Here is a 27,799-nt window from a genome sequence, read left to right as displayed (position 1 = left end):
TTAAACCTGAAGAGCATGTTTTCTTTCTTTCATTCATTCATGCATTCATTCATTCATTCATTTCAAATAAAAATAAAATCTCTGGCATTTCAGAGAAATCACTGACAGCAATCACTACAGTATTTTTCTACAAAAATGTTAGCAGTTAAAAGTGATTTGCAACCAATTAATATGAAGTGATTTTCTTCAAATGCATTTCCTTATGTTGTCATTATTATTTTTACTTTTATCATTATTATCACTAATTCAACTAGCATGGCCTCTTGTGCAATGTAGCAAGGAATAAAAAAAAAAATTACTGGAAATTACTGTAATGAAGGCAATGAATGAAGACTAGTGCTGAGCAGTTTAGGTGAGACAAAAACAAACAATACAAAAATACGTACAGTAGTTCCATTGTGGAGACGTTACTGAATTGTTTCTATTACATGTGACATTAAATGAATGAAAGAATGTGCGGGATTAATCATCTAACACTGATTTAAAGAGCCAGACTGGAGTGGCTCCGGGTTGGACCCCGGGCCGCTCTGAGGATATCGCTTAGTCACCGCTGTTACCCAGGCGCAGCAGCGCCTCCCTGTGTGCGCAGCCATTGGCTGGCGATCTTGACGGCCTTGCCTTCCTCACAAGCCCGTCTCCAGTCCAGGGCGGGGCTGCCTCTCCGTCAAACTGAATTAGGGTTCAGCCGGCAGAAGAAAACTTAGCCCGGGTTGATCTATGGAGCAGTGTGGGAATGCTGTATCCGTAGGTGGGAAGCGGAGAACCGGACGGGCAGCCACGTTTCCTCCACATCACCCCGGTCGGCCACTGCTGCTGGTGTGATCAGAAGTGAGCAGATCTAACCCCACGGCACCGAGCTGGGCTCTAATACATCTGCTGGGTGGGGAAAAGACGCGCGTTTATTCCTGCGCTGCTCGTAAGGAGGATGTGAAAAGAATAACTTATCCGCTGCCTGGGGGGAAGAGAAAAAAAAAAAAATCAGTGAAACCACAGATTTCACCAGTGGGGGACATCTGAGCTTGGCTATAAGGGTGAGTTGTTGGTGTTTCCTGATCGTGTCCTCTGGTCGCCCATACGGGAAGGTGGAGGAAGCGCTCGCGCGTCGTGATCAAGGAGTGCTCACGAGCTCGAACGCGACTGGTGGATTCAAGCGCGAGTGGGTTGATTGTCCGACATTGGAATCATTAACGTAGTGCAGCGCATCAGTCAGGACGCGGATCGGCAGCCCTGTCACTCCGCTTGGAGGAGTTTTGATGGTAAATGTAGAGGATTGGAAGTAGAATAACTATCTGACTCACTTTTAGGGCCTTGTTACATCATTAATAATGGACACTCAATTTCATAAACTTGGAATTACTCAACGGTGAGTATGAAGTGTCAGACACATTATCATCATCGTCATCCTCCTTGTTCCTCTTTTTCCCACCCTCTTCTGGTCACCAGCATCATCATCTTTCTCAAAATCAGTCGTTCATGCGAGTTTCTGTGATTCAGCATCACACCTTTGCTGTGTCACAAGTTTTGAAAAAAACAAGCAACTAGTTCTTTTACCTGTTTGTATCATCACAATGCAATCCACCACTTTGAATCTGAATGCATTGTTCATCCTGCCATCTCTGAGTTTGTGGATTTCATGAACTAAACCCACAGTGACTCAAGGTGACTCATAGCAAGCAAACAAAGAAGGACACAAATTCCACAAAATGCATGGAAGTGCCACTGAATGTGTAGGTTTGACTCATCAAAGCTTAAAAGCTCCAGGACAGTAGCTGACATATTCGCAAACTGCATGTTGACACCAGAAAGGCTGCATGCGTTAGTGCCCCACAATACCTGGACACCCTGGAGTGAAACTACAGACATACTGTATTAGAAATTGCTGAGTTATTTTGGCACTGCTGAGTTATTTTGGCAGACAGGACATGAGAGCACATGGCCTGATTTGTGTGCCCAGTGTTCCTGAAACCTTATCACATGGAGGGAGGAGGGATCATGGTTGTGGGTGATGTAATCGCACCGAAAAGGAAGGACCCTGATGTGTGACAGTCTCAGTCGTGCTCATCCACCGCATCGTCTCCACCTCTACCCACGAGAGAGTATTCCCGGTGTGTGTGTGGGTTTGCAAATGTATGTGGGTACATGTGGGTACGTGATACTAGGGAGCCTGGAGTAGCTCTGCTGAGGCAGGTGGACTGTCCAGGCTGGCCTGTGTTGACTAGCTGGTATGCAAGTTTTTAATGGGGCTGCTGCTGAGGGGGCCATACTGTAGCCATGGCCGCATGACTCACGTCGCGGTATCTGTCTGTCTGTCTGGCCAAGTGAACAGTCCTGTACAAGTGCTTCATAATGTTGCCCTCAAAAGAACCATAGCACAGGGTTTTATGTAATTGGCCTATCTTTCTGCATTGCCATTCCATAGAAAATTATAGCCATTCATTTAAAATTATGAAAGAGAGAAATCAACTTTATCAGTTCAAACAGGGAAAATTATTTGTTCATTCTCATGTTATTGCTAATCGCACACACACACACACACACACACACACACACACACACACACACACACACACACACAAACAGTAAGAGAGGTAGGGCGGCGGGCAGCTCCTTTGGAAGCGGACAATGCCTTGCTCAACAGGCACCTCTCCACTGCCAGTTCACACTCCTAAACTTTTAGTCCACCTGGACCTCGAACTGGCCACCCTCTGGTCCCCAGCCCAAGACCTAGTGGACTGAGCTACTGCTGCCTTTATAATGCATCACTGTCCAATAGCACAATGCTTTTCATGTGTCCTAGTTAGTTTAAGATGATGCATTCGCCAAAAGGACACAGCTTTTAAGTTCAGAATGGACTATTTTTGATGATTGTATGCTTTGCTGATATGATTATAGAGTCTTCAAATCAGACTACAAAGAAGGGTTTGAATTCCAGGAAGAAGCTGCTTTAAATCTGTTTTTTCTCGAAAATCGGTGGGCTCTTTTCAGCAACATTTTCCTCAAGCTTTAGATAGAGCCCTGACTATACAGTACGTTAAAATTACTAGACTAGATATAACCAGGTATGCAGAACATAAGCGTCTATAAATAACCTTGGGTCATTTCACTAGCTAACATACAGTATCTATGTGACAAGTTGAAAATTTTGTTCATTTTAGATTACTGTTTCCCAAGTGAGGTAAAGGTCACATGTTACTGACTGTACTGTAAAGGAGTAATTCCAAAATAATGAAGATGTATAATACCATATTAAGTTTCATTTTCTTAGAGCCTACTAAATCAGTATCTATCCTTTAGGATATTGTAACAACTGCATGCTTGTCATTTCACATGCCCATTAAACACAAGACACTGATTTTCCCATACACTTTCTTTTCTTGCATAAAAATGCCACATAATTCCATATTCTGCAATTGCTGTGTCAAATGATCCCATCACGTGGTATTATTATAGGAGGTTTGTGCAATTCTATGTTGCCTTTGCAAAAATCTTGCTTGAGATACGGTATTTGGTTTTCTTTGTAACTTTTGGTTTTTGAATTGAAGTCATTATTACTGTACAATTGAAATGTATTACGTATTTGTCTTAGACTTTAAAGGTGTCTGTTTTGTGTCAAAATATTCTCTGGGTTGATTGGAGAATGTGGGGCATGGCAGCATTATCTACAGAGGTTAAACATGTTAACCAACTCGTTCTACTACTTTAGAAACAATGAGGACTTGACTTGCTGCTAAATATATTAGTTACAAATGCTTCCACTACTGAACTCTGTCAGGGATTAGCACAAAAAACTTGTCAGTTTTGTGTTACAGGGGACTGATGGTGACAGAGCCCACAGGCGGTGATTGCTGTAGTCCTTGCTGGTACTCGCTAGGCTAGTACCTGTTCCACTTTGATGTGGCTACGGTTTTGAGTAAGTTGTCAGGAATCGGAAACTGGATTTTTGTCACACGTCAAACGATGTGGTATTTGTGGGGAAAACAGAAACCAAGCTGTGTCTCAATCGTCTGGCATGTATTGCAGTGTAAGCAGGTATTGTTTGTGTTATTATGGGAGGAGAAGACAAAGAATCAAAATATGTATTGGTTGCACTGCTTTGGTTTAGCTTGAGGTTTGTTACGTGTACTGACTATGCCATAACTATTTGTTTGTCAGTATGAAACTAAAGCACACAGAGTATTACAGGACCTCATGGTGTTTCCCCTGTTCACAGCTCGGTTTGTGTGACTCACTGACATAACATTCAATTGTTCAGGTCCCATGACATCTCAGTGGTGGATGATGCAGCGGGAGCTATGTCAGTGAAGTCAGTTGTGATGTAATGCTGTAATGCAGAAGCAGGGCTATTTCAGGTCTACCTCTGAGCCTCCAAGGAGTCCTTCTGCCAGCATACATGCTGGCAGACCCTGTCCCTCTCTCAGTCAGCAACACATCTGTCATGAGCCAGATAGCCATACGTGGACTGGTATTCTTACAATTTACTAGAAAACTAAATTGTAAATACAAGTTAACATGAATTATATTCCCGTTAATTTAGTTTTGACAAAAATGAAAGAAAAAGTAATCCATAATCAGTATATTAGGGTGTTTTTGGTCATATAGCTTGTGTTATCAATGTCACAGTGTCTGGGACTGTTTAACCACTAGACAAACCTTATTTTCAGCCCCGTGGGAATGCTGTGTGTGTTTTCCTGTGAGGCTGGTGCTAACAGGCGTGCAATGACTCCTTGAACTTTGATCTTCTTCTTTTAGTGCGAAGAGGTCTCAGAGGGAGTGCCTGAAGATAAACCGATCAATGTGTTTCTTTTTACCAGGTGCTTCAAGGCAGAAATGTATACGTCAGATACAATTGCCTGTTTTTACATCACAGAGGATTTTGTTTCAAAGCTTACACATGCTTGCACTATGAGAAGTAAAACGTGATTTTTGACTTATTAAAAATCAGTGCATTTTTTATTATTATTATGAGAAAACTTACAGCCTTTTTTGAAGATGTGATTTATTTTTGTATTTGTACTTTTATTAGAAGCACGCAAAAAATAATTGATGGACTTTCCTGAAACTTTGTAGGATAGTTGGGCATGTAGCCAGGCAGATTCCTTTAAATTTCCAAGTAGATGAAATAAAGAAGAGGTTTCAGTTCAGATCACAAATCTATGGAAAGCCATTTTAATGGTACACATGTCTAGACTGGTGTGCTTTCTAGTATTCAAAATGCATTCATTGAATTTTTTGCATGTTGCTAATCTTTGTCGTAGATTGCGGTGCAAGGTTTTGACTGCATTAATGACAGCAATGTGTTTTGCCTAATTTACATTTACCTCAGATAACCCTTACATTAGTGATAAGATTGCAGTTTTGAATAAAATAGCATTCCCCCTGGTCCCTTCCTCTATTTTTGGCATAATTGGTCATCATACCCAGAGGCTGTGAATCATAATTGTGTATCAGACTGTTAAACTCAAGCTGACTGTTCCCTGAATGGAGCTGCAGTTATATCTGGACAGTTTCAAGAGTCCCACCAACATTACATACCATGCACCAAACTCACTCCAGCAGTCTTCCCAGAAATGAGGGTGTGTTTTGGAATCCTCTGTGACTTCTCTTTTACTGGCTTTTTTTCAGAGGAGGTGGATTTCACTGACTTTGGATGTTATTTTCTTTTGACTAAGCATTTTTAAAAATCCCAGTATTGGGAGTATGCCCATAGCTGATCTGAAATCCTGTTTTATTGTTGAGTTAAAAATTTTTTTTTGTACAAACAGATTTGGCTTAATCTGTTGGACTGTATAAAGTTAATCATACCAAGCCCTGTTGGCATATTTGAACAACTACCTGGTCCTAGAGCTTTCAATTTTCCTTTTCTAATGCCACTACATTTCTTCACATCAGTGCCAACTTTCCCTTCCATTTGCTGGTGGAGCTTGTAATGCTGTGTGCCAAGGAAAATGATGTAAAGCCTTTCATTTATGTTGCCCAGTCACGCCTGAATTGAAGGCATTGCTCCTGAAGTCTAATATGTGGTGAACCATATTTACTTAGAACTAGGCAAAAGTAAACAAGAACAGTAATACAACTCAAAAATAATTTTCTCGAGGCTTATACTCCTAGTAGTTTCACTTTTAGTTAGACACTGTGTCTCACCTTCAATAATTAGCTTTCTCAGGGATTTTTTTTTGTCTCTTGCATGTTATGTATGCTTGTTCACAAATCATTAGCAGAGAAAGGAAGTGTTCCTACATGTGATCTCGGTGACACAGAGGGAAAATCTGACTTTTTTCCATATACAAAGACTCTGTGTGTTTTCTTAAGTCATGACTGAGAAGCCCTCCCCCTCGCTGGGGCTGTGACTGTCCCAGAGGACCTGACCCACCTTTGTCGGGAGTTTTCCATAGATCTCTGAGCCCAGCTGCATGGCTTCATTCTTCCTTCTTCCTCCCCGTCAACCTTGCTTTCATTTCTGTGTCACCAAGCTCAGATACCCCAGCTTCCCCCTGGGTATTTCCCTGAATTTGCCTTTGCTTCCTCCATGTCTATGTCATGGTATAGATTATTATTTAATATGCATGCAGCTATCATATCAAGGGTAATACATCTATGCGGACAAGTGTCTTGTACATGAGGTTAATCTGCTGTTATCACTAGAGTAGCATCTTTGAATAATAACACTTAAAAAGTGAACATGGACGCAATATGACAGCAGTTGTCCACAGATTCAGTCTCCTTTGATGTTGACAGAAGAAGTACACAAGAGTTTGGCTTTGGGCCGAAACAATTCTCATTGCAGAGAATGCTGAAATAGACACTGTATGTTAAGGGTTAGGGTTAGGGTTAGGAACTTCTCGTTTCTGTTTTGCTCTTCTTGATTTACCGAGACCTTAATTTTCTTTTAATTACTTTTTTTTTTTTTTTTTAATTTTTTTTTTTTTTAAATGAGAACCTAAATAGATATATAGATATTTTTATTGATCTGGAGGCCTCGGGGTATTTGGGGAATGTTTTTCTGAGTGTTTTTTTTAATGATTTGTCATGGAAATTTGCTTCCTGTCATTGAAACACCATCGTCTTGATTCTTAATGTACGGAACCTTTGCTAAACTGTATTGTGACCTACATTTGTGTCCCAGCCCTGTGACAGAGTAACCCTCAGACAGGTCTCCCCAAACGTCAGAGACTCTACACAATCTTTGCAATGTTTTATCTTTTCCTTTTTTCAACAAGGCATGAGGCTAAATTGTTTTTCTGGGATTGATGTATGCTCTTCCCACCAAATGCAGTGCTGGGAAGTAGAACACATACTTAAGCTGTGAATTATCTGTAGGTCAAACCACTTTATCTTCATGCCCAACCTGATAAACATTATAAACAAGAGACTCATTTTTTAAATAACTCTCTGCCCTTTCTTTACCTGCATTTGTCTGTGTAAGGAAGGACCAATATTCAGTCATTTAAAAGTGTTTTTTAATTATTGGGTTATTCTGTATAAATCACATCAGTTCCATCTCCCTCCAATCTAGTGAAAATTACTTCAGTTAATAATGTCAACATTGGGCTGTTGTAGATTTGCAAATCTTTCAGGCATTCTCCGAAGCTGCCTGTGAAGGTTTCATCTATCAGAGGCATGTGAATAATTTAATCAAGTGCAAAAAACTAAATGTTTGAAAGATTTAAAGGTAAAGACCTTAATTAGACCTTGTTATGAAGGTTACACTCATCTATGATATTATCTTACAGGGTTTGATTTAAAATACTTCAACAGTTGTGGATAATTTGTGAATCATGCAGAAAATATTGTGATAGTGAATATCCTAACATTATATTAAATGAGTGATCTGCTGTGTTCATGACTAGTGAATCTAAACTGCCCCTAACAATATTTTTAATGCAGTGTTTTTACCGTGATTTTAAAAATGTTTGTGCGTTTGAAATCACACAATGTTTTTATCTTACATCCTTCATATGTCTGATCCTCCTCGCCCACTGATACAATTTCACTTTGGCGTACTTTCTGAAAGGTTTAGCAACATGGAAAACCACTTTCTGCTGCCAACAAAAGAAGAACTGAGGGGTTTTCCAACCTGCTCAGTTCTATTTGACAAATTCACAGAAAGAAATACATTTTATTGTTAATTATTGTTTTTCAAACTGTTGGCCTGATTTTAATCAAAAGTATAATGAGTGAGCATGTTTTGGAAAATCCCTTTAAATAATTTTATTACCTCTGAAGTCCTGTCTTTGTGCTACTGATTACTTGACATTTTAACAAGCACCATTATTTAAGTAAGAAGTCGCTTTATTCAATAATTTCATATTGCCTTTGAAACATTCTTCCCAAGACAAATCATATATCTATGACATGAAATACTAGATAGTATTTCATTTAATCTGTCAGCTTCGGTGTCACACTACATTGAGATCTTCTCTCTGACTGCTCTACGCCGTGCCAGACTGGGACGGCAGGCCCGACTCAAAGAGGGCCTATTACTTTCTGCACTCTGGGACGTGCGCTTCGTCATGTCGATGGTCGGGATGCGTATGTTTACTCGTGCTGTGTGGATGTGATCCTGCGCATGCAAGTAAATGTATGTTGTTTCCGTGGTTTTATGAACAGGACGTGGATATTGCTCCTGGTCGTCAGTGTGTTTCCTGCTTCAGCATAGACATCTCCTCATACTCTGGTTTGCACTTCCTTCCCTCCAGCACTGTTTGGTAAAATAAGCAGTAACATGACCTCTCTCCTTGCTGGTGGTCTCCCACAGAGGATGTGAGAAGACGGAGCTGATGTCTCTGTTTTGTGGAGTATTTTAAACCCTACTAATTGGTCAGATTACAAATATAAACCTATTTTCGTAGTGACTTGAAACTGTGCATTTCAATCATAACATGACACCTTACCTCAGATGTAGGTTTTTTCTTTAATCGTGCTAAGGGGTGAACATAAGGTGAGGAGATAACCCACCCTCAGCTATTATCTAGAGTGGGAATTTGCCTAGTTTGCCATATTTAATGATGGACCAATGAAAACTCCAGGCTTCTTTTTTTTTTCTTTACTCTGAGCAGTCTCCACAATGACTGTCGTTCAACCCAGTACCCATCAGGCAATACAATACAGCCATTTGTAGGCATGATTTAGGCTGATATCATGCTGGAAACTATTTAGATGGGGATCACATGTTGTTATTGCACACTGTGTCTGAGATTCTTCTCTTACTCACTTAACGAGAAAATGTCAAACCTCTGGTAGACAATGAGGTGTTTGTAAGTAGTTGCAGGACACAGCATGGAGAACTAGGCATTGCACAAAAATGATGGCTTACCTCTCTTGTTGTCTCTTAGTAAACCATGAATGAAAATTAAGAGTTTATGTCAAGGCAGGTTAAAGGGTGAAAAGTACATTACAATCTTGTCAGGAAGTTGGATGCTTATCTTCATCATATCATTATTGTCTGGTGCAAGAAGAGATTGGTGATATTTACTTTTAATGTTATTTACTAGCGCACTAAAATTACTTTCATGCTATAATCTACCATTATGTCTTAACAGTTTGAAATTATTACTATTATAAACGTAAGACGCGTTAGTGTATTAGCTTAATCAAATTGCTTTTTATCCCTGTTAGCATAAAAAATGTAATATTGTAGGGGAGACATACTGTTTCACTGGAGGGCCAGATGTACAACTGCAACCCTATAATTCTGTCTCCGTAGCTGTTGGTTTTATACACCAACCACAGCTCTCTGATTGCCTTTGAGATTATGTCAGGTGTCTGGAGTATCGTAAGACTGTTGAAATTCATTGTTTATAATGCATCTTCTCTTTACCCCCCAGTGCGGAGTTGTACAGTTGGCTTTGGAGGCTGCTGGGCTCAACTAGATTGAGGTAAACAGTGAGTTTCCTCATAGGGTCCAGCTGGAAACTGTAAGTTGAAGATAAGTTCTCTGGTAAACAAAGAGGTTTCAGGTCTGGTTGCTGTCCCAGCCTAAACTGGGTTCTTATCAACAGCTTTGTACCAGAGTGGTGAAGGCTGCTTTGCTGTGAGCTGATTCAACAGGGTGTTACCAGATCTAATAGAATGCACACACACACACACACACACACACACACACACACACACACACACACACACACACACACACACACACACACACACACACACACACACACACACACACACACACACACAGCTCTGTTTTTGTTGTGAGGAAACATATCTAGTTGTGTCGGTCTGTGAAGTATATATAGCATAAACTGTCAGCGTCTTCCTTAAGTTTAGAGATATAAATGTTCTTTGGACAGAGACATAATGCAGATTTAGTAAGTGTGTGTTATTCTTCCACTGAAGGGAAGAGAAGTCTTTACTATCTGTTGTAAACTGAAACGGGCCCGTTAATAATCTTCAGAAAGAAGCCAGGGGACCTCTACCGTGTAAACAGCAGGCTGAGAGGGAAAGATGTAGTAAATAATTCACCTGTGCGGCATCAATAAATAATTCAAGTGTTGAATTAGCTACACATGCAATAAAGTTTGACCTGAAAGTACAACGCAAGAAATTTTGTCTGAAGCAGAGGTGATGTTCTTCTGTAAACACACCGAGATTAAAGTAATTATATATTTTGATGTCTGTGCCATGATAACACATCTCACCTAGCCTCCGTACTGATTTCCTGTGCAGGATATTGCTGCACATAGAAAGTCTGGGTTGTGCTGATAAAATAGCAAAGTGCAATTTTCTAGGACCTACATTTGTTTGGCGAACTGCAAGTTTCGTCGAGAAAAGACAGGAAACAGTGCAGGGAACATGGTGGTAAAAACACATATTGCTTTTGGTGGATAGATATTGTAGAGATAAATAGACGCAGTTTCATCAAGCTACTTTGATGTGCGCAGCTTTTGAGAGGTGTAGTGATGATTGCTTTTGACAGTAAACAACCCGCTGTGCGATCTGAAGAAGCGTGTTTTTCATTTTGAGCTTCAGTTTTATCCCGATGCACATTTGCATTTTGGCCCTATAAATAGACCACATGCGTGTACCCTGCACTTAGGTTGGCATTTATACTTTCATGAGCTATTCATATCTCTGGCATTCAGTCTTGTCATTTAGTAAACACTGTTATGACAGTGCAGGAGCCTTCCAAGCGACCTGATAGAAACTGGCCCTCCTGACTGAAACCAAATGTCCATTGTAAAATCGTCACAGCCAGCCTGAGCTGTGAAAAATATGGGAAAAGCTAAAAAGCCACAAACTACCCCGCCCTTCTGTCAACCATGCCAACTATCAACCACCCACCTTGCCGCCCGCTGAAGCTCCAACCACCCACCGTGCTCATCCCTCAGCTGGCTGTGACACTTGATCCTAGGGTCAGCTGTGATGGATATATCTGCTGTGTGTGTTTTTTAATGTCGTAAGGGCTCGTTTGGTGTGACAGCCTGTCACATGTCACCGGGGTCAACTGAGATGACTGCAGATGCATTCTGCTCTCTGTTCTTCGACTGGTCTGGGGTAGTTTAGTTCCTGCAAAGATGCCTTCAAAGAGAGAAGCCCTAAGGATGGTCTGTGGACACTGATCAAGTTTATATTCAATCATATTCTTAGCATAAATTTATCATGTGATTTGGAATTAGTTTCAGCTCTCTAGTATCATACAATTATTTTAGTGCATGTGTCATGTCATCTTGCCAAAATGAAATCTCTAGCTTTGTAGTTTTGTCATCTTAAGGAAGTGAGATGTGCTTTAAAAAGATCAGAAGCATTGTTCTGCAATCAATCTGCAGATGTGCCTCAGACGCCTGTAGAACCTACTGAAAACACACGCCTGCAGTGTTAAGTACAAATGATTTATGTTTCAATTGTCTGACGGGCTGAAGTGCCAGATGTGGTGTGTCTTTGTAATGTTTCCCACATGGCTCCGCCCATTCCCCCAGAAACACTTTGTGGTCACGAATTTCTGTTCATCGTTACAAAATCACATTCAGGGGAACCACAGCTACTGTACATTGAGGTTAGTTTCACAATGACTGTATTAAATGCGATTGAATTGGCACGCTAGAGAAGGAAGTCCTTGAATTGCATATACAGTGCATTCGCGCGTCAACGCTCGCAACTTCACCTCATTGCGGATTTTTGGTCGGCAATCACGTGATACCGTACGCGCATTCTATTGGCTGACTGCATCTGGAAGGGCGCTGTGTTCCGTGAGTCTCAGACTAATTTGAGATGTAAAAGTGCTTTAAACAGTCTATCAGAGTGTGGGAATAGGTAATACAGATAGAAGGTGGTTTAATATCAGTATGGGGAGGGTTCATAAATGTTTAAATTACCGTTAATAATGAGATAAATAGTTTGTTGCTCTATCGCAGAATTTGTTAATCGTGTGTGGCACTGTATTGGAAAAAACCTTTACCAACATATTTTTGTGTTACGTCAGTGAGAGAAGGACTCCGTGAGAGTGACTTTATGAATGGCCTAGTTTCCCTCCTTTGTTTCTTGTCAAGAATTGTGACCAGCATTGAATAAAACATGAGAAACAATGGACAGTATATGAACAAAATTGTATTACTACCAAGTGTTAAAATATAGCAAAATTCAAATATGCTGTAGTCCTTTTGTGCCATACTCTTTTCAGAAAGTCAACAATCTGTTTGCCAATATGTAATTTGTAACATCTGATATTTTAAAAACATTGCCATTACATTGAAAAATGTAGAAAACAGTTCATAAGCTAAGTGGTCTAAATTTGACTTTTGCTTGACAAACATGAAGATGTAACGTGCAGGAAGAAAAGGAGGATAAAAGCGGGAGGAACAAAAGCCTGAAGCCAGGAAGTGCCACATCTCTGAAGAATGAGGTATATTAATGAGGTCATCCATCGTGGCGCCTAGCTTAGCCAGCATACTGCAGTTCTTATTGTCTTATTGTCCTTCCTGACTCTATCCATGCTTGGATCAGGCATGGACAGCCACTTCAGCATTGACCGATCTCAGTGACATAACTCCATCAGCCGGCTTCACTGTGGCTCCTGTGGAGAAGCACATAGCAGCAGAGTAAACAGAGTTCCCGGAAACCAGTCTCCTCCTGTCCATAGTAGTTAGACTTCATGTGGTTTCCCTCTCTGCCATTTCAGCTTGTTACAATTTCCACCACAGATGTTGAGGAATGTGACCGTGGCATGTTCAGAGATCAGAATTAGAACAATTGGAAATAGTAATCACCAGAATATTTCAGTATGTTCAAAATGTTTACAGTATGTAAACATTACATTAAAGCATTGTATCTGTTTGTAAAAAAGTGATATGGTAGACATGCACTTAATTTTCTTTGTTTTCTGTGGAGAAGAGGAAGTATCAAACAGATGACAGAGGCATAAAAAAGAACAATTCCAAAGTTGAAGAGACTACATCCAGATGAAAAGGCTCAACTGTGAGAAAACTTGGAGAAAACTGTCATATTGTACACAGTAAACTGCACAGATGAAGCAGTACTGAAACCCCCACCCTTATTAGGCTTTTTTAGTTTGTTTTGAGTGTATTCAAGTGTATTCCATCCTTCGAGCCGATCTGTGATCTGACTTTTAGCCTCACCTGTAACAGACGGGCCTCTGTTATCTTAAGTCTGGGTCTTCTTGTGTGACTGGAGATCATTATATTAAATGGTGATACAGAAAACTTCAAGGTTTTAGTTTGTATTCAGAATGTATTCCAGGGCATTAAACCTTCCCAGACAAACAGAATGCTAGCTATGCCTGTCAACCTCAGTCATAATGGCCCATTGGGCATTTCTGCACCTGGAGAGTTTTCAGTGTCGTCTCTGCTTAATGGAGGGAAAGCGTTGCATGGAGCAGCGATGTCAGCCCCAGACAATCCATGAAGGGTAGTAATGGGTTTCATGGTTGAGTAGAAAATGCTAGATTCAGCAAGGGCAAAATGACAGCAGGAAGCCTTCGAGGCACGGCATAAAGTTATGATGTCAAATCTTTTGGAGAAACTATTTTCGATCATAGCGATCTAAAGAATATCAACTGCAAATCAGCTCTAGGAATGTTAGCATTGTGGCGAAAAATACAACACACTTTTAATAGTTGACTTACGTGAAATTTCAACCAGAAAAAAAATCACTATCACGTATAATGGTGCAGTGGTGAAGAAGCTGCTCTGTTTGAAGGTTTCAAAAAGTAGAATTGTAACACACTAAACAACTTTTTTTACCAATAATTTTCTTTTGCCATTGAACTTGAATGCAGTGATTTCCAATACAGTATTTTCCGCACTATAAGGCACACCTTCAATGAATGGACTATTTTAAAACTTTTTTCATATATAAGTGCACTGGATTATCAGGCGCACTGTCGGTTTTTGAGAAAATCAAAGGCTTCTTGGTGCGCATATATATAATATATATTCATATATATATATATATATGAGTGCAAAAAATACTGTAATTACTAGATGGAGAAATAACTGATTAATTCAGTGCTGCTTCAAATGAGAAATGAATCGGTGGCAGTTTTGAGTTGTAGCCATGCTTGCATCTGATTACTGACTATGCCAGTTCAGCTCCTCCTAAGACAGGAGACACAAGCCCACACCACTTCATTTGAACAGAGGAAGAAGCAAGACAAAGAGTGACATAGACTTTTAATGTGTCTGACTTTGTTTGTCCTCTGGTGTCTGTTTTGTTGAAGCTGTCGGATATTTTAGCTACTCTCACTTCATTTACGCAGTTTGAGTGGTTCTCAAGTCTGGTCATGGGTGTTTAATCTGGCCAGAAAATAGACAAGAGACATAAAGAAAGCACGAAATTGTAATTGCCTGTAAATAGCAGTCACTCACACAGTCGGAGGTCGAATGCAAGTAAGGATGAAAGTAGTTTGCGATGGTAAACCGGAAAAAAAGCCTAAGGCAGGAAGAGAAGCGTATATATGTTTGTTTGTTTTTGTTTGTTCTATAACTTGTGTTTTCTTCTCTGGAGGGGTGACACAATGTAATTAAAGCAAGAGGAGATAAAGCTTAAACAATGAAACATGTTTAACAGGGAGGAAAATAAGGTCCTTTCACTATCTGCACTTAGTTTAGATCCTGTTTGCTCCAATCAACTAACCAGAAGCTGAGGGCCCCATCCTGTGCTGATCTGCATCAGATGCCATGCTGCTTCAGCTAATAGCGAATGTTGTTAAATAATGGTTCTTCTACCTTGGGGAAAAAGAGGGAAATCAGAAATCAGAACTTTCTTAAATTTAGCAGCAGATCCAGAAGAGAAATTAAGCCTGTGGTAACTCCTCTAGGCACGTTTAAAGTGAGACGACTTGTACTGATCCTTATCCATCTACCTGAGTAACTGACCCTGCATCAGACGGCTTTGGTCAACTCAGTCCTGCTAATCTGGTATCCCAGATGTCATCGGAAGTTGAACCAGATTTCGTGTATGGAGTATAATACACAAAGACTCATTGCAAATGAACCAACAACTTGAACCTGTTTGAAACATCCTATCTACTGTCCCTGTCAGTTGTAGCACCTTAATTAACATAATTGTGGCAGTAATGTCAGGTAATGATAAAGTAACTGAGATAAACTATGTCTGGGTTGATTCATCCAAACTATAATTATATATCAACACATTGGTGGTGACCACTGCTGCCCGTAGTCTGAGGTTTTCCTTCCGTCTCTGCTGAGATCCACAAAATGGCAATGAAAAGCAGATGTGGTCACGACTGTTTTTATGCAGCAGGATTCATAAGAATGGTGGTGGGAACAAGAATTGTTGTGACTGCCAGCTCAGGGCCCCTGATCTCACAGTGGGACCCAACAACAGGATGCTGCCATCTTGAGAGGCATTTTAACTAAAAGTGCCTTTAAAACAAAAATAACTTATGCTCTATTGACACACTTACACTTTTATTTTAGTATTCCTCTTGTGTACACAGTGAAAGTTTAAAAAAAATACAGCCGATTTAAAGACACAAAACACAGCATTTCTGTATTAAAACATCTAAAACAAAGACAATTTGTTTTACGTTAATTTGCAGACATGCATTTTGATAAAATATTTCCCAGGGAATCACAATTTTATTTTGTGGATTTCATTTGATTGTCCGTCACTAGAGTTCAGAGAAAGCCAGTGAATATGTCTATTCGAAACTAAAATGAAACTTTATAAAAATCTTCGCGTTTGTGAATATTCTTGCCTGAGTTACAGGCACTTTAATAGATCAGATAGAATTTGATTGAGTCAAGAATGGTCGTATTGTGATGCACTATTTTGTTACATCATCAAACTCTATGGTTTCCCTTGTTTTGATTGAGGGATCTGACGTAGCAGAAAGCACATGCTTTCTATTAAAGGGGGTGAAGGAGTTTAGTATTTCGCGGGAATGAAGATAATGAAAGAAAATGCCAGGAAATTAACCACCAGGCCCAGAGGGGTGAAGTTAGACGGCGGGATAAAAAAGAGGGCTTGGTTATAACGATTCTTCAACTACTGGCAGGCTTTTGCTGAGGTTTATTGTTCACCTCCTCATGCCCACAGGCGTCGTTACAGGAATACATCCAGTCATCAGTCTCTCATTGATGTCTTCTGGAAGCAAAGCAACTCTTAACCACAAGATCACATTTAACTGTAGAATTAAGGGATTCCTTTTCAGGCTGCAAACTTCCTGACTTTCCAGGACAAAAAGTAGTGTTTTTTTTTGTTTTTGTTTTTTTAAATGGTTTCAAGAACTGTTTTAAGAAGGGGTAAACCACTGAAAATTATTCCCACTGGTTTCACTTTTACTACCTTATGATAGGAAATATGTGAACACCCATTGGTGAATCAAAATAAGGCCTTAGTAACCTTTTGTGAAACAACTTTGTGGCTCCAAATTATTGTGAATCTGTTTATTGCAAACAATGCCTTGACATTATTTTTGTGTGTTTCACTGGGATTTAGATAAGATTTTGTGTAATATGAATTTTTAAATGATATCTTTGCTTTCTGTTTTGGTTAGCTGGCAGCCCTGGGGTGGAACAGTGAACATGGCTGAAACACGGCGGGAGAGTACCAGCAGCCTGCAGAGGAAGAAACCTCCGTGGCTCAGACTGGATATTCCCACAGCACAGATGTCTCTTGATGAGCCTCCCACTTTTGTTCAGGTATTCATTCTTGCTGAATTCCATTGTCATTTCTATCCTGATTTCTCTTTAAACTTCTCGTTTTATATGCTGTTTTTTAATGTAGCCTGTAAAGAGGCAGGGATTCCTGCGCAGCATTAGCATGCCAGTGGAGACCTATCACCTCCAGTCCCCGCCCCGCGACCTCTTTGACACCCGGCGGCCCGTCTTACAGCGGCAGTCATCCATCACTCAAACCATAAAGAGGTAAAGATCATTAGCAATGCAATGGATTTATACAGTGAGGTGTTTGTGTATGTTTTTACCTGTGTCATGACATGCCTTTTTTGCAGTGGCATGTAAATATTACTGTATTATATTTTTACTTTGATCGGCTGCACTATGTCTTTAGAATATAAGTAATATATTCTTATACAAGATTCATTGAGGATGCTGGCAGCTAGTTTTTTCTAATGACCTTTTTCCAACTGCAAAGCTCTTTTAAAGAAGAAATTCTGACTTTAACAACTTTCCTTATATTTAAAAAAACCCAAAACTTAACCTTACAGTGTGCTTTGCTCTGTTTGCATGATAGCTACACCACTGTCCAGCTGCACTTTTCCTTCTCACTTCCTGTTGTTGTCTTTTCTCTTTCCTCCTTCCTTGCGTTCCTTCTCGCCACCTTCTGGCCCTGCTCTGCCTGGTCACAGCAGCAGAAGGGTGCACTTTGAGCGGATTAACACGGTGCCCGTTAAGGGGCAACGGGCTGCTCGTCGCAGCACCAGGAAACACCACTCACTCTCCAGAACCCTGCTCAGGTACCGCAGGAAGTCGCTCACATGACTACAAGGGTTGGGATCAGGAGACAGATGCGTACACTTTCATGTTTACTGTGAGGATATAAGTGAGTTTATCTGTAGTTAACTTTAATTTTGACATGATTTTTGTGACCATTGCAGCTGTGTTTCATTACCACAAAGGCTTATTTTTAAAGGAATCAGAAGAGGAACTGAAACCAAAACCTGTTACACATTTTTTTTTATTCAGTAATGACCCAGACGGCCAGTGGGAGAGTCCCCATTTTTCCCTACACATACAGTATGTCGGCATTCTTTACGAGAAGTTGCTGCTTCTGAGTGTTGCCTGTGTGATGGCTTCTTTAGCGGAAACTGATTTAATAATTCTAGGCCATGGCTATGTTCAAACGTACTCATAGAAACCAGGCATGGCGATGAAATTCCAAGTGCTGTGAAGAAAAAGGTGCATACAGTATTTGCTAGACCGCTATAATCGTGACACATATTTTTGAGAACAGAGAACCAACAAAACATGGCCACCGAAAGAACAATTGAGCTGAGCTAGTGAGAAATAGACTTTAAACAAACTTCACTGAGCATTCACTCCAGTGCTGGTAATTAGTTTATACAGAGTGAGCTTGCTTGAACTTTCCTTTGAAGAATGTTTCGACTTCCACTTCCTGCCCTTGGGGTGCAGTAACATTGTTTGCTCTGGTACTCATTAGGCTTCAACTTCAACAGTGTGATTGCAAGTATGCTCATTAAGGAGTGCAGAGTAGGGCATGATTGAAATATCGGAAAAAAATAGATGCATTTGAGTGAAGAATATCTTAATATGTTTTTTATTCTTTATTTTATGTGCAGTGCTAGAACTCTGCTAATCTCTCTCCGGCTCTTTGTTTCTCAAATTGTGCACCGTGTGACACCCAGAGTGTGTTAGAGTGTGTTAGAGTGTGTTAGAGTGTGTTAGAGTGTGTTAGAGTGTGTTAGAGTGTGTTAGAGTGTGTTAGAGTGTGTTAGAGTGTGTTAGAGTGCTTGTACCTAGCTTTCTGTTTGCGTCTGGACAAACACATGTCTAGGCTTGTTCCCTCTACTTTGCACTTTAAGTCCATGGAAGCCGGTTTTATTGTCCCACACATATTTGCTGATCCACTCCTCTATATATAATGCTCTTCAGAGAATCTTCCGTCGCTGTGTTCATGTCTTTTGGCAGGTTTTTCTATACCAAGAAAGAATTTAAGTATTTTGTGAGAGAAATGAAGTGAGTGTTTTGTGACCTCGAGCTGAACGGTCAGTATTTATGGTGGTAGGGGAACAGCGGACTGGTTTGGGGTCAGTAAGGACGGCGATACCACCCAGAAATGGCAGAGGAAAAGCCTTCGCCACTGCAGCCTGCGCTACGGCAAGCTGAAGCCACAGGTGATGAGAGAGATGGATCTTCCCAGCCAGGACAACATCTCATTAACCAGCACTGAGACCCCTCCTCCTCTCTACGTCCCCTCCTCACAGCATGGCATGCAAAAGGTAGAGAAGTTTATTTATTCAAATGATCCGTCTTTTTTTTTAATGAAATGTGCGATAAATTCAAAACTGATAAAATGGAACATCAATCTACAATGCGTCTGTATCAAATGTTGAATCGATATTTAACAGCATAAAAAATGATCACCTCTTTCTGCCTCCCACTTGTTGATGTCATGTTTGTTCAGATTGTGGACCCACTGGCACGAGGGCGAGCCTTTCGTATGGTGGAGGAGGTGGATGGCTACAGTGTGCCTCAGACCCCCATCACACCTGGAGCCACCTCGCTTTGCTCGTTCACCAGCTCCCGCTCAGGTCTCAACCGACTGCCTCGCCGACGCAAGAGGGAGTCTGTGGCCAAGATGAGCTTCAGGGCTGCAGCAGCACTAGTCAAGGTTAGCTTTCACAAACAAATGTCAAACCAAGTAAACCTAAGTGCTTGTTTTGTGCCTTCTCCTTTCTCCGCTTGTATTAGATTTAGTTTGTACTTTTGCAGTCTACTATGAGTGCATCTGAGTAAATGTGTGTGTTTCAGGGTCGCTCATTACGGGAAAGCACTCTAAGACGAGCCCAAAGACGCAGCTTCACTCCAGCCAGCTTCATCGAGGAGGACATGATTGACTTCCCTGATGAACTGGACACATCTTTCTTTGCCCGAGTAAGGCTGAAATAAACAAGGCTTTTTAGTTTTCTCATTTTCAGATTTCACATACATGTACCACATATTTAATTACTGTTATGATATTTCTAGGATATTCTGATGCAGGAAGAGTTATCCACGTATGCAGATGAGGTGTTTGAGTCTCCCTCTGAGGCTGACATGAAAGAGGCAGAGCCAAGCAGTAAGAAGGATGAGACGGAGCTGACAGGCAGTGCCCTAGATAAGACTGAGCTGGAGAGGAGTCACCTCATGCTGTAAGTTGCTATACCATGACCACAGTAATAGTTTGACCTTAGGGAAATATAAAAGTTATAATTACAACCAAATTACACTCCTCTAGGCCTTTGGAGCGAGGGTGGCGTAAAGCCAAAGAAGGAACTCCAGGACCACCGAAGGTGCCCTTGCGGCAGGAGGTGGTGAGTGTCACCGGACAGCGGCGTGGACAGCGCATTGTTGTTCCTGTCAAAAAGCTGTTTGCCCGTGAGAAGAGGCCTTATGGTCTGGGCATGGTAGGGAAGCTCACGAACCGCACCTACCGAAAGCGCATCGACAGCTATGTCAAGAGGCAGATAGAGGACATGGACGATCATCGGTATGACTCATTCCTAGCTATTTGTTAGTGCGCTCATTAGTGAATAACACTGATGGATGGAAGTATTTTAAATCTAGATACTCTCTTGTCTTCTATAGGCCTTTTTTTACGTACTGGATCACATTTGTCCATTTGCTCATCACCATCCTGGCTGTATGCATCTATGGTATTGCACCGGTAGGCTTCTCCCAGCATGAGACAGTTGATTCTGTGAGTATGAACAACTCAGTCGTGATGAGTTTTTTTGTACAAGTCTTCACAGTATTTTACTCACTAAAGTTCCCTTAATGTTGTTTGTGATTTTATGTTTTCTGATGTAGGTTTTAAGAAACAAAGGTGTGTATGAAAATGTAAAGTTTGTACAGCAAGAGAACTTCTGGATTGGACCAGGTTCGGTAAGTATTATATTTATTTTCTCAAGATTATCAAACAATAGAAATTCTTGATATAAATAACAAAACATTAAATTCAATATATTTATCCCCTTCTTTTGCCTGATATTAGGAATATCTGATTCATTTGGGGGCCAAATACTCTCCATGCATGCGGCAGGATCAGCAGGTGCATGATCTTATCAGGGAAAAGAGAGCCATCGAACGCAACTCTGCCTGCTGCGTGCGGAACGATCGCTCTGGCTGTGTCCAAACCTCGGAGGAGGAATGCTCAGTATGTACACAAAACCATTTTTTACTTGTGCTCCTTGACTGTAATAATTCAATGAGAGAAAAACTGGAGTCTGTTCTAAATTAAAAAATATGTATATATATTCCTAGAGTACTCTAGCTGTGTGGGTGAAGTGGCCGAGGCATCCCAGTACTCCTCAGTTAAATGGTAAAGACAGGCAGTATGGCTCTGTGTGCCATCAGGATCCCAGGTAAGACATAATAGAAGTGTCCGCATTTTTCAAAACTTGCAATATTGATTTACTGATACTGTTTGGTGAGTATAATGTGTGTATGTTTTTTTTTTCTAATCACAGGATATGCTTAGAGCCAGCTTCTGTATCACCTCACGAATGGGCTGATGATATCACCAAGTGGCCAGTGAGTACAGTATAACTTTGTAATGCTTACACATAAAGTGGAGCATCAAGAAAAGCATTAAATGAAAAAATAAACCATAAATGATCATTCTCTTTTTATCTTACTTTAAATATTTAGAAGAATGAGTCATTACAGCATATTTATTTTGCAAAGTTTTGACTTCTCTGAAGGAACAGTTATAGTCACTAAACATGAGGTAACATAGTTACAAAAAATGAAATGTAAGCACAATCATGAAATTTTCTTTTTTTTAATGTTAGCAGGAACATATTTCAGTTTTGTATTTTATTTCTTCCTAGGTCTTTGTTGGTTAGTCCTCTTTTTCTAGCAAATATAAGTGCTGTAGTCTTTTATCAGCTCACCCACATTTTGACATGCCAGGTTCTCACTGCTGTAACAGTTTATATAAAAATTGTAATTGAAGATGAATGTCTACAAATTTTTTTAAATGTAAAGGATGGCATTTCCGTCCATTTTGATTAATACAGATATTTTGTATGTGTTCAGAAGTAACTTAGATGAAAATGGTTTTCTGGTTTGGTTTTCAGATTTGTACCAGATACAATACAGGGAACCACACCAACCTGCCTCATATAGACTGTACCATCACAGGCCGACCATGCTGCATTGGAACAAAAGGAAGGTGAGAAAAGCAGAAGTAAGAACACCTACACACTATGATTAATACACTTTCCTAAATGACTTATTTGGTAATAATTACTTCTGTTTGTCAAGGTGTGAAATCACATCTCGTGAATATTGTGACTTCATGAAGGGATACTTCCATGAAGAGGCTACTCTCTGCTCTCAAGTAAGCAACTTTTTCCTTATTATATAACAATAACACATTGTGCCGCATCTATTACTACTATATTTTAATATTTTATAGGTATTTCCATTTTTTATACTTTCCGAACAGGAAAACAAATCTAGTGACAGCTGATGAATTATTTATGTGTTCAAATATGACAAGTCATTCTAGATATTATACATATGTTAGTATAGTATATTAGTATATGTGGTAACACATTCTTTTCTGTTTCTTCTCCAGGTACACTGCATGGATGATGTATGTGGACTGTTGCCTTTCCTCAACCCTGAAATTCCAGATCAGTTTTATAGGCTCTGGCTTTCACTATTCCTTCATGCTGGGTGAGTCGGCAGCTATCATGCTCGTAGGAAATGCTTCTTATTCTGACATGTGTCTTGCAAAAGAAACGGACATAAGTAAAAGGAGATGTATTAGTTGTTGACAGTTATATTCGAAGTATTTTGTAAGATATATTTTATGTAATGTAGTTACTTTTTTAGCTAAAGAAAGAAAAATATGTAAAGCTCTAACTATGTACTTGGTCATGCTAATAAAACCAATTGTACAACCAGGATTTTAGCAGTTCGGGAATATATTAAAGAAAATATGGAACCAAGGTCAAGATATAAATTATGTATGTGTAGATAAATAATGCTTTATAGGAAGACTAAATCCACATCAGTGGCTATCAGAATTAACTGGCAAAAGAAAGTACTTTCAAATTCTTCTGATAATGTGAGGTCTGTCAGTCAGCACAAAGAGCTGACCTTACTTTTGAAAGGACCAGCGCTTCATCTTCGTGCTTTCTGTTAACTGTCTCCAGGGTAATTAAATAAAGTGCCCTTTCTACACAACTCATTAATTCTCAGTGAGATAAAGGACCTGTTGGAGGATTTACCTCTTCTCCACAGTGGAATTATCTTCTCAACACTTTCAGCTTTTCGCTCTTATAGACACACACGCACACATTACTTACACTGCATGCACGTGAGCGCCATGTCCCGTTTCTGTGTTCCTAGGATCCTTCACTGCCTGGTGTCGGTTGCATTCCAGATGACTATCCTGAGGGACCTGGAGAAGCTGGCTGGTTGGCTGCGCATCTCAATCATTTATATCCTCAGTGGCATCACAGGCAACTTAGCTTCAGCCATCTTCCTGCCCTACAGAGCAGAGGTGATCAACACACTGGCATAATGCAGACTTAACTAAGTGCATCAGGAACACCTTGTAATAATGTATGTTTTATGATGCGTTATACTACAGGCTTATCTTTTACTTCATTTATTTTTTGTCCCAGGTGGGGCCAGCTGGCTCTCAGTTTGGGATTCTGGCCTGCCTGTTTGTGGAGCTGTTCCAGAGCTGGCAGATTCTTGCCCAGCCATGGAGGGCATTCACCAAGCTGCTGTGTGTTGTGCTCTTCCTGTTTGCCTTTGGGCTGTTGCCCTGGATTGACAACTTCGCCCACATTTGCGGCTTCATCTCCGGGTTCTTCTTGTCCTTCGCCTTCTTACCCTACATCAGCTTCGGCCGCATGGACCTGTACCGTAAACGCTGTCAGATCATTGTCTTCCTGCTGGTGTTTGTCGGACTCTTTTCAGGCCTCGTGGTGCTCTTCTATGTCTACCCAATCAAGTGCGACTGGTGTGAGTTGCTCACCTGCATCCCTTTCACGGACAAATTCTGCGAGAAGTACGACCTTAACGCTCACCTCCATTGAAAAGCAGACAGAGTGAGCGGGAAAAGCATCAGGTCTAAAGGTGCTGACCAACAGATGATGTCAGCCACTCTGTGTCTTCTGCCCACTTGAGTGACTGGGGTGCTGTCCCCTTTTCTGTGAACAATGAAAATATAGTTGTATTTTTTACCCTGTCTGTACAAATACCTATGTCATTCATTATAAGGACATCTTTATTCACCTCCCTGTTTGCCGGCAGTCATTGTCACCCCCTCAGTGTCCAGTGAATCAAAGACATGGCGCTTCTGAACTTCATCAAAACTTCCAGCTACCCTTTACAAGAATTAGAGAAACCAGCACTGCTACACGGAGAAGGATTCTTTTACATTCACACTCCAGACAAAGTTTATTATTATTATTATTATTCAGGCGACCGCATACAGAAGCAGGGACAGATATCTATTGTTGATGCCTTTGGTGCCTTGTTGATAGATGTACCAACTACTGCCATATTTTTGTTACAGTATTCTGAGCACTCCGGTCTTTTCTTTCATTTATTTATTGCTTCTCAAGAAGTGATGATTGGTTTGAATATGGTAGTGTTTTAGCTACCTGTCTACTCACATGTAACTGAAATCTACAGTAAAAGAAAGTCTACAATTGAATGTAGTCTGTGACTTAATCTCAATAACCAGTCAATGCCTACCGAATGACGAATTTTAGTTCATTCATATTGTGCAATGAAGAAATTTCTGCTGCAATTTTTCAATAGAAATAGTTTTATTGTCACTGCAGTTAATATTCACAGCGTTAAAGAACTCACATTTACATTAATAACTAAGTTCAGTTCATGTTAAATTTACCAAAATAGAACAGTATTTACACCATGTGTAGGGCTTTAAATATTATACATCTAAAATATAAATATTTTACATAGATTTAAAACATTTCAAATAAATCAATAATCTCAATTTCACTACAATGTACTTTGAATAATCTGACAAATTGATGGAAACTAATACATGAATGCAAAAAACAACATCAAGATTACACAGTCAAAGCTGAATTATTAAATATAATTTGATGTCTGATAAGTCAAATGATCTTGTATGGACCCCCTTGTGGTCTCTGCCCTCATGCAGTCTTCATTCTTCGTTTTGGTTGGATACAGTGAAGTGCTGACAGTAGGAGGTCAAGTAGGACCTTTTTTTTTTTTTTTTTAACCAATATCTAACCCAGACTGCTGGCACATGCTTGCTCCATGCCTTTATCTGTCCGTCTGCCAGCTATGTTTTGTTGATCATTTCTGTTTGGAGTCCATGTTAGCTGTAAGTTGAAGACGTTTAGGGTAGGTGATGATGGCCTAACAACCACTGTTCCGCCTTGCGTATGCTTGACCTGCGAGCATGTACTCCATTTCTTGGAAGTGCATGTTGGATATGGAGATGGCTGATGGCCCTTTCTCCTTGAAGCCCGCCTTGAGATAGAAGGGCACTAGGAAGTCCTCGCAAATCAGCAGGGCTCGGCGAAGTCCTGGCATGCAGCGCAGGTACTGCAGGTAGCGCCACAACAGGATGGAGCCTTTGCCTTGTTGCCGACAGTGGCGGTGCACCGACAGCACGTGGATGTGCACAGTGGGGGTGTCTGGGATGTGCTGGGTCATTGCTTCCTTTAGAAATAAAAATATATTACATGATTAAGAGTACATTAATCAAGCCAAGGAAAGTCTGACAAACTTGTGATTAACATGGAAAACAATGGTTTTACTTGTACACCGTCTTTTCACACCTGTGAAAGCCTCTCGTTGCCCCAGCCTGAGCCGATGATAAAGGCTACCAGCTGCCCTTCCTCAAACCAACCCAACGACAGCTCAGGACACTGACCCAGGAAGTTTAGCACCTCATTCAGGGTAAGTGGACACTCTCCAGACACAGAGACAAATGCTGTATGGGTAAAAAAAAACAAAAAACCCCAGTTCTGACAGTGTCTTCTCCTGAGAGAACTAATGTAGGATGAAAAATATATGCAATGAAAGAAAACTTCATTTATGGTAAATGTTAAACACCAAAATACAATATTTTAGATGTACATTTATACAATCTGAAACAAAATGAAAATGTTGTCTATTCCTTTCTTTCTTGATCAAATGGTGTTAAATAACATTTAAGGTTTAACTGCATAGCATCTGATGTTTAAGAATTTGGCCAATTATCAGCAAAAAACCCCACAGCTTACCTTCCCTCTCAATCTCAAACACACTGATTGCATCCTGTGGTGTGAGGTTCCTGAACTCGCTGGCTGGAAGCGTGTGTCGTCTCTGTCGTAGAGGACTGACCGGCGTCTTCAAAAAGAATGGCTTGAGGAACGGTGAACCGATGACCTGCTGTGTCATGATGCCTCGATGATACAAGAAGTTCTGAAAAATAGTCTTCTCTGCCAGCACTTTTGAAATAATACTTTTATATTAATAATATCAGTGATGCAGCCAAAGTAAGTCAAGTCCTGACAGCGATACTTTCTGTATTCTTGGGTTGCCCTGACTGCCGTGCAGCTCCAGTCGCCAAGGTACTGACCTTCAGGTCTCTCCTCCTCCACCTCTTCCTCTCTGATCTCATACTAGAGGGTGATCGTCTCAAAGAATAGCTGTCTGTGCACCTATCTCTAAATCCCCTGCTTTCAAATGACAGGCATTTGTTCTTGGCTTAGTTTTTAAATATATACTTTTTTAAAAAAGCATCCTACTTCAGAAACATAATTATGTGAGTGTATATTTGTATAGTGCAAATAAAAAGTATAATAAGTACGGCTAACCTCAGTTTTGCATGTTGATAGCATAGGTGTGTTGACACTTTCATTTAGATATTTATGCTGTGAATATCTAGATTAAAAACAAATTAGGATTAGTGTTCACACTGTCTGTGTATCTTAGCACATGTGATTCCAGTACACTTGGGCTTATGCTATTTTGAGGTCGGGGATGAACGAGACCAGGTCTGACTAGGTGGCGTGATAGGCTCATGTGGATTCATGTAACTTTACAGAATGAAGGGGGATTTCATGCTTCAAAGAGGTTTAGCACATTCTAATTAAATGAGAGCACTTGTTTTTACAGCCCTGGGGTAAACCTGTTTACACAGACTTTTTTTGACTGTCAATACACAGGCCAGTCCTTGATGTTTAATGTATTTGTATACACTTTAAACTCCTATCCAATAGACAATGTGTTTCTGATTTCAGTATTGTAGAAATGTCTAATAATTGAAAGTAGATACTTGGTTATTTATTTACAAAATGTTGGATCTTATTTATTTTCCATCATTTAGATTCCATTAGTGCCTTTTTAAATAGTAGGAAACACTCTAAAACGGGACATAGTGTGAATCCATTTGACTACAGAACTTTCTCGTTTTATTTCCACTTCATATTTTTTCTTCCGCCTGCTGTCCCAGTTTTTCTTTTTTCAGTAAACAAGCTGGCCTGTTTTTCAGTGCTCTAATCTTCACATCGCAATCACTTGGCTTGAGGCTTAGCACTCAAATTGTAAAAATATATCCTTATAAATGTAGCCTCACGAGATCAAACCCAAATGGCATCGTTTGAAGGTTTATTGTTTCACCT

At 40.3% G+C, this 27,799-nt stretch overlaps 2 protein-coding genes across 5 annotated transcripts; one reads left to right on the top strand and one right to left on the bottom strand.

The window, feature by feature from the left end:
- The first annotated feature begins 452 nt into the window (after nt 1-452).
- rhbdf1a (rhomboid 5 homolog 1a (Drosophila)) lies at nt 453-24,846 on the top strand. Of its 4 annotated transcripts, none has more exons than XM_068336971.1 (19): nt 453-828; nt 16,979-17,123; nt 17,209-17,348; nt 17,792-17,899; nt 19,189-19,402; nt 19,588-19,794; nt 19,935-20,057; nt 20,151-20,314; nt 20,401-20,652; nt 20,751-20,862; nt 20,973-21,047; nt 21,157-21,318; nt 21,426-21,526; nt 21,632-21,695; nt 22,244-22,338; nt 22,431-22,506; nt 22,747-22,847; nt 23,526-23,679; nt 23,804-24,846. In XM_068336971.1, the coding sequence occupies exons 2-19, from the start codon at nt 17,007-17,009 to the stop codon at nt 24,221-24,223; spliced, it is 2,685 nt and encodes an 894-aa protein (XP_068193072.1). In that variant the 5' UTR covers nt 453-828; nt 16,979-17,006; the 3' UTR covers nt 24,224-24,846. The 4 variants fall into 4 exon arrangements, with proteins under 4 accessions (XP_068193072.1, XP_068193071.1, XP_068193070.1 ...); XM_068336970.1 differs by having other exon boundaries at nt 453-1,031; XM_068336969.1 differs by lacking the exon at nt 453-828 and adding an exon at nt 1,283-1,363.
- Nucleotides 24,847-25,070: 224 nt separating this feature from the next.
- Nucleotides 25,071-26,573, bottom strand: aanat2 (arylalkylamine N-acetyltransferase 2). The gene is made up of 3 exons (XM_068336974.1): nt 26,417-26,573; nt 25,970-26,124; nt 25,071-25,850 (listed from the first exon to the last, which is right to left on the bottom strand). The coding sequence occupies exons 1-3, from the start codon at nt 26,571-26,573 to the stop codon at nt 25,545-25,547; spliced, it is 618 nt and encodes a 205-aa protein (XP_068193075.1). The 3' UTR covers nt 25,071-25,544.
- Nucleotides 26,574-27,799: the final 1,226 nt, after the last annotated feature.

This window comes from Antennarius striatus, chromosome 16 (assembly GCF_040054535.1).
Source record: "Antennarius striatus isolate MH-2024 chromosome 16, ASM4005453v1, whole genome shotgun sequence".
NCBI classification, from domain to species: Eukaryota; Metazoa; Chordata; class Actinopteri; order Lophiiformes; family Antennariidae; genus Antennarius; species Antennarius striatus.
This window is presented reverse-complemented; position numbering and strand designations above follow the sequence as displayed.

Bases quoted from the DNA above. Each gene is read 5' to 3' on its own strand.
- rhbdf1a (XM_068336969.1), top strand. From the start codon at position 1,326: ATGGACACTCAATTTCATAAACTTGGAATTACTCAACG. The intron at 17,124-17,208 runs GTATTCATTCTT...TTTTTAATGTAG, and splicing joins AGCCTCCCACTTTTGTTCAG to CCTGTAAAGAGGCAGGGATT. The intron at 20,058-20,150 runs GTAAGGCTGAAA...TGATATTTCTAG, and splicing joins ACACATCTTTCTTTGCCCGA to GATATTCTGATGCAGGAAGA.
- aanat2 (XM_068336974.1), bottom strand. From the start codon at position 26,573: ATGACACAGCAGGTCATCGGTTCACCGTTCCTCAAGCCATTCTTTTTG. The intron at 26,125-26,416 runs GTAAGCTGTGGG...TTACCCATACAG, and splicing joins GTTTGAGATTGAGAGGGAAG to CATTTGTCTCTGTGTCTGGA. The intron at 25,851-25,969 runs GTGTGAAAAGAC...TTATTTCTAAAG, and splicing joins GCAACGAGAGGCTTTCACAG to GAAGCAATGACCCAGCACAT.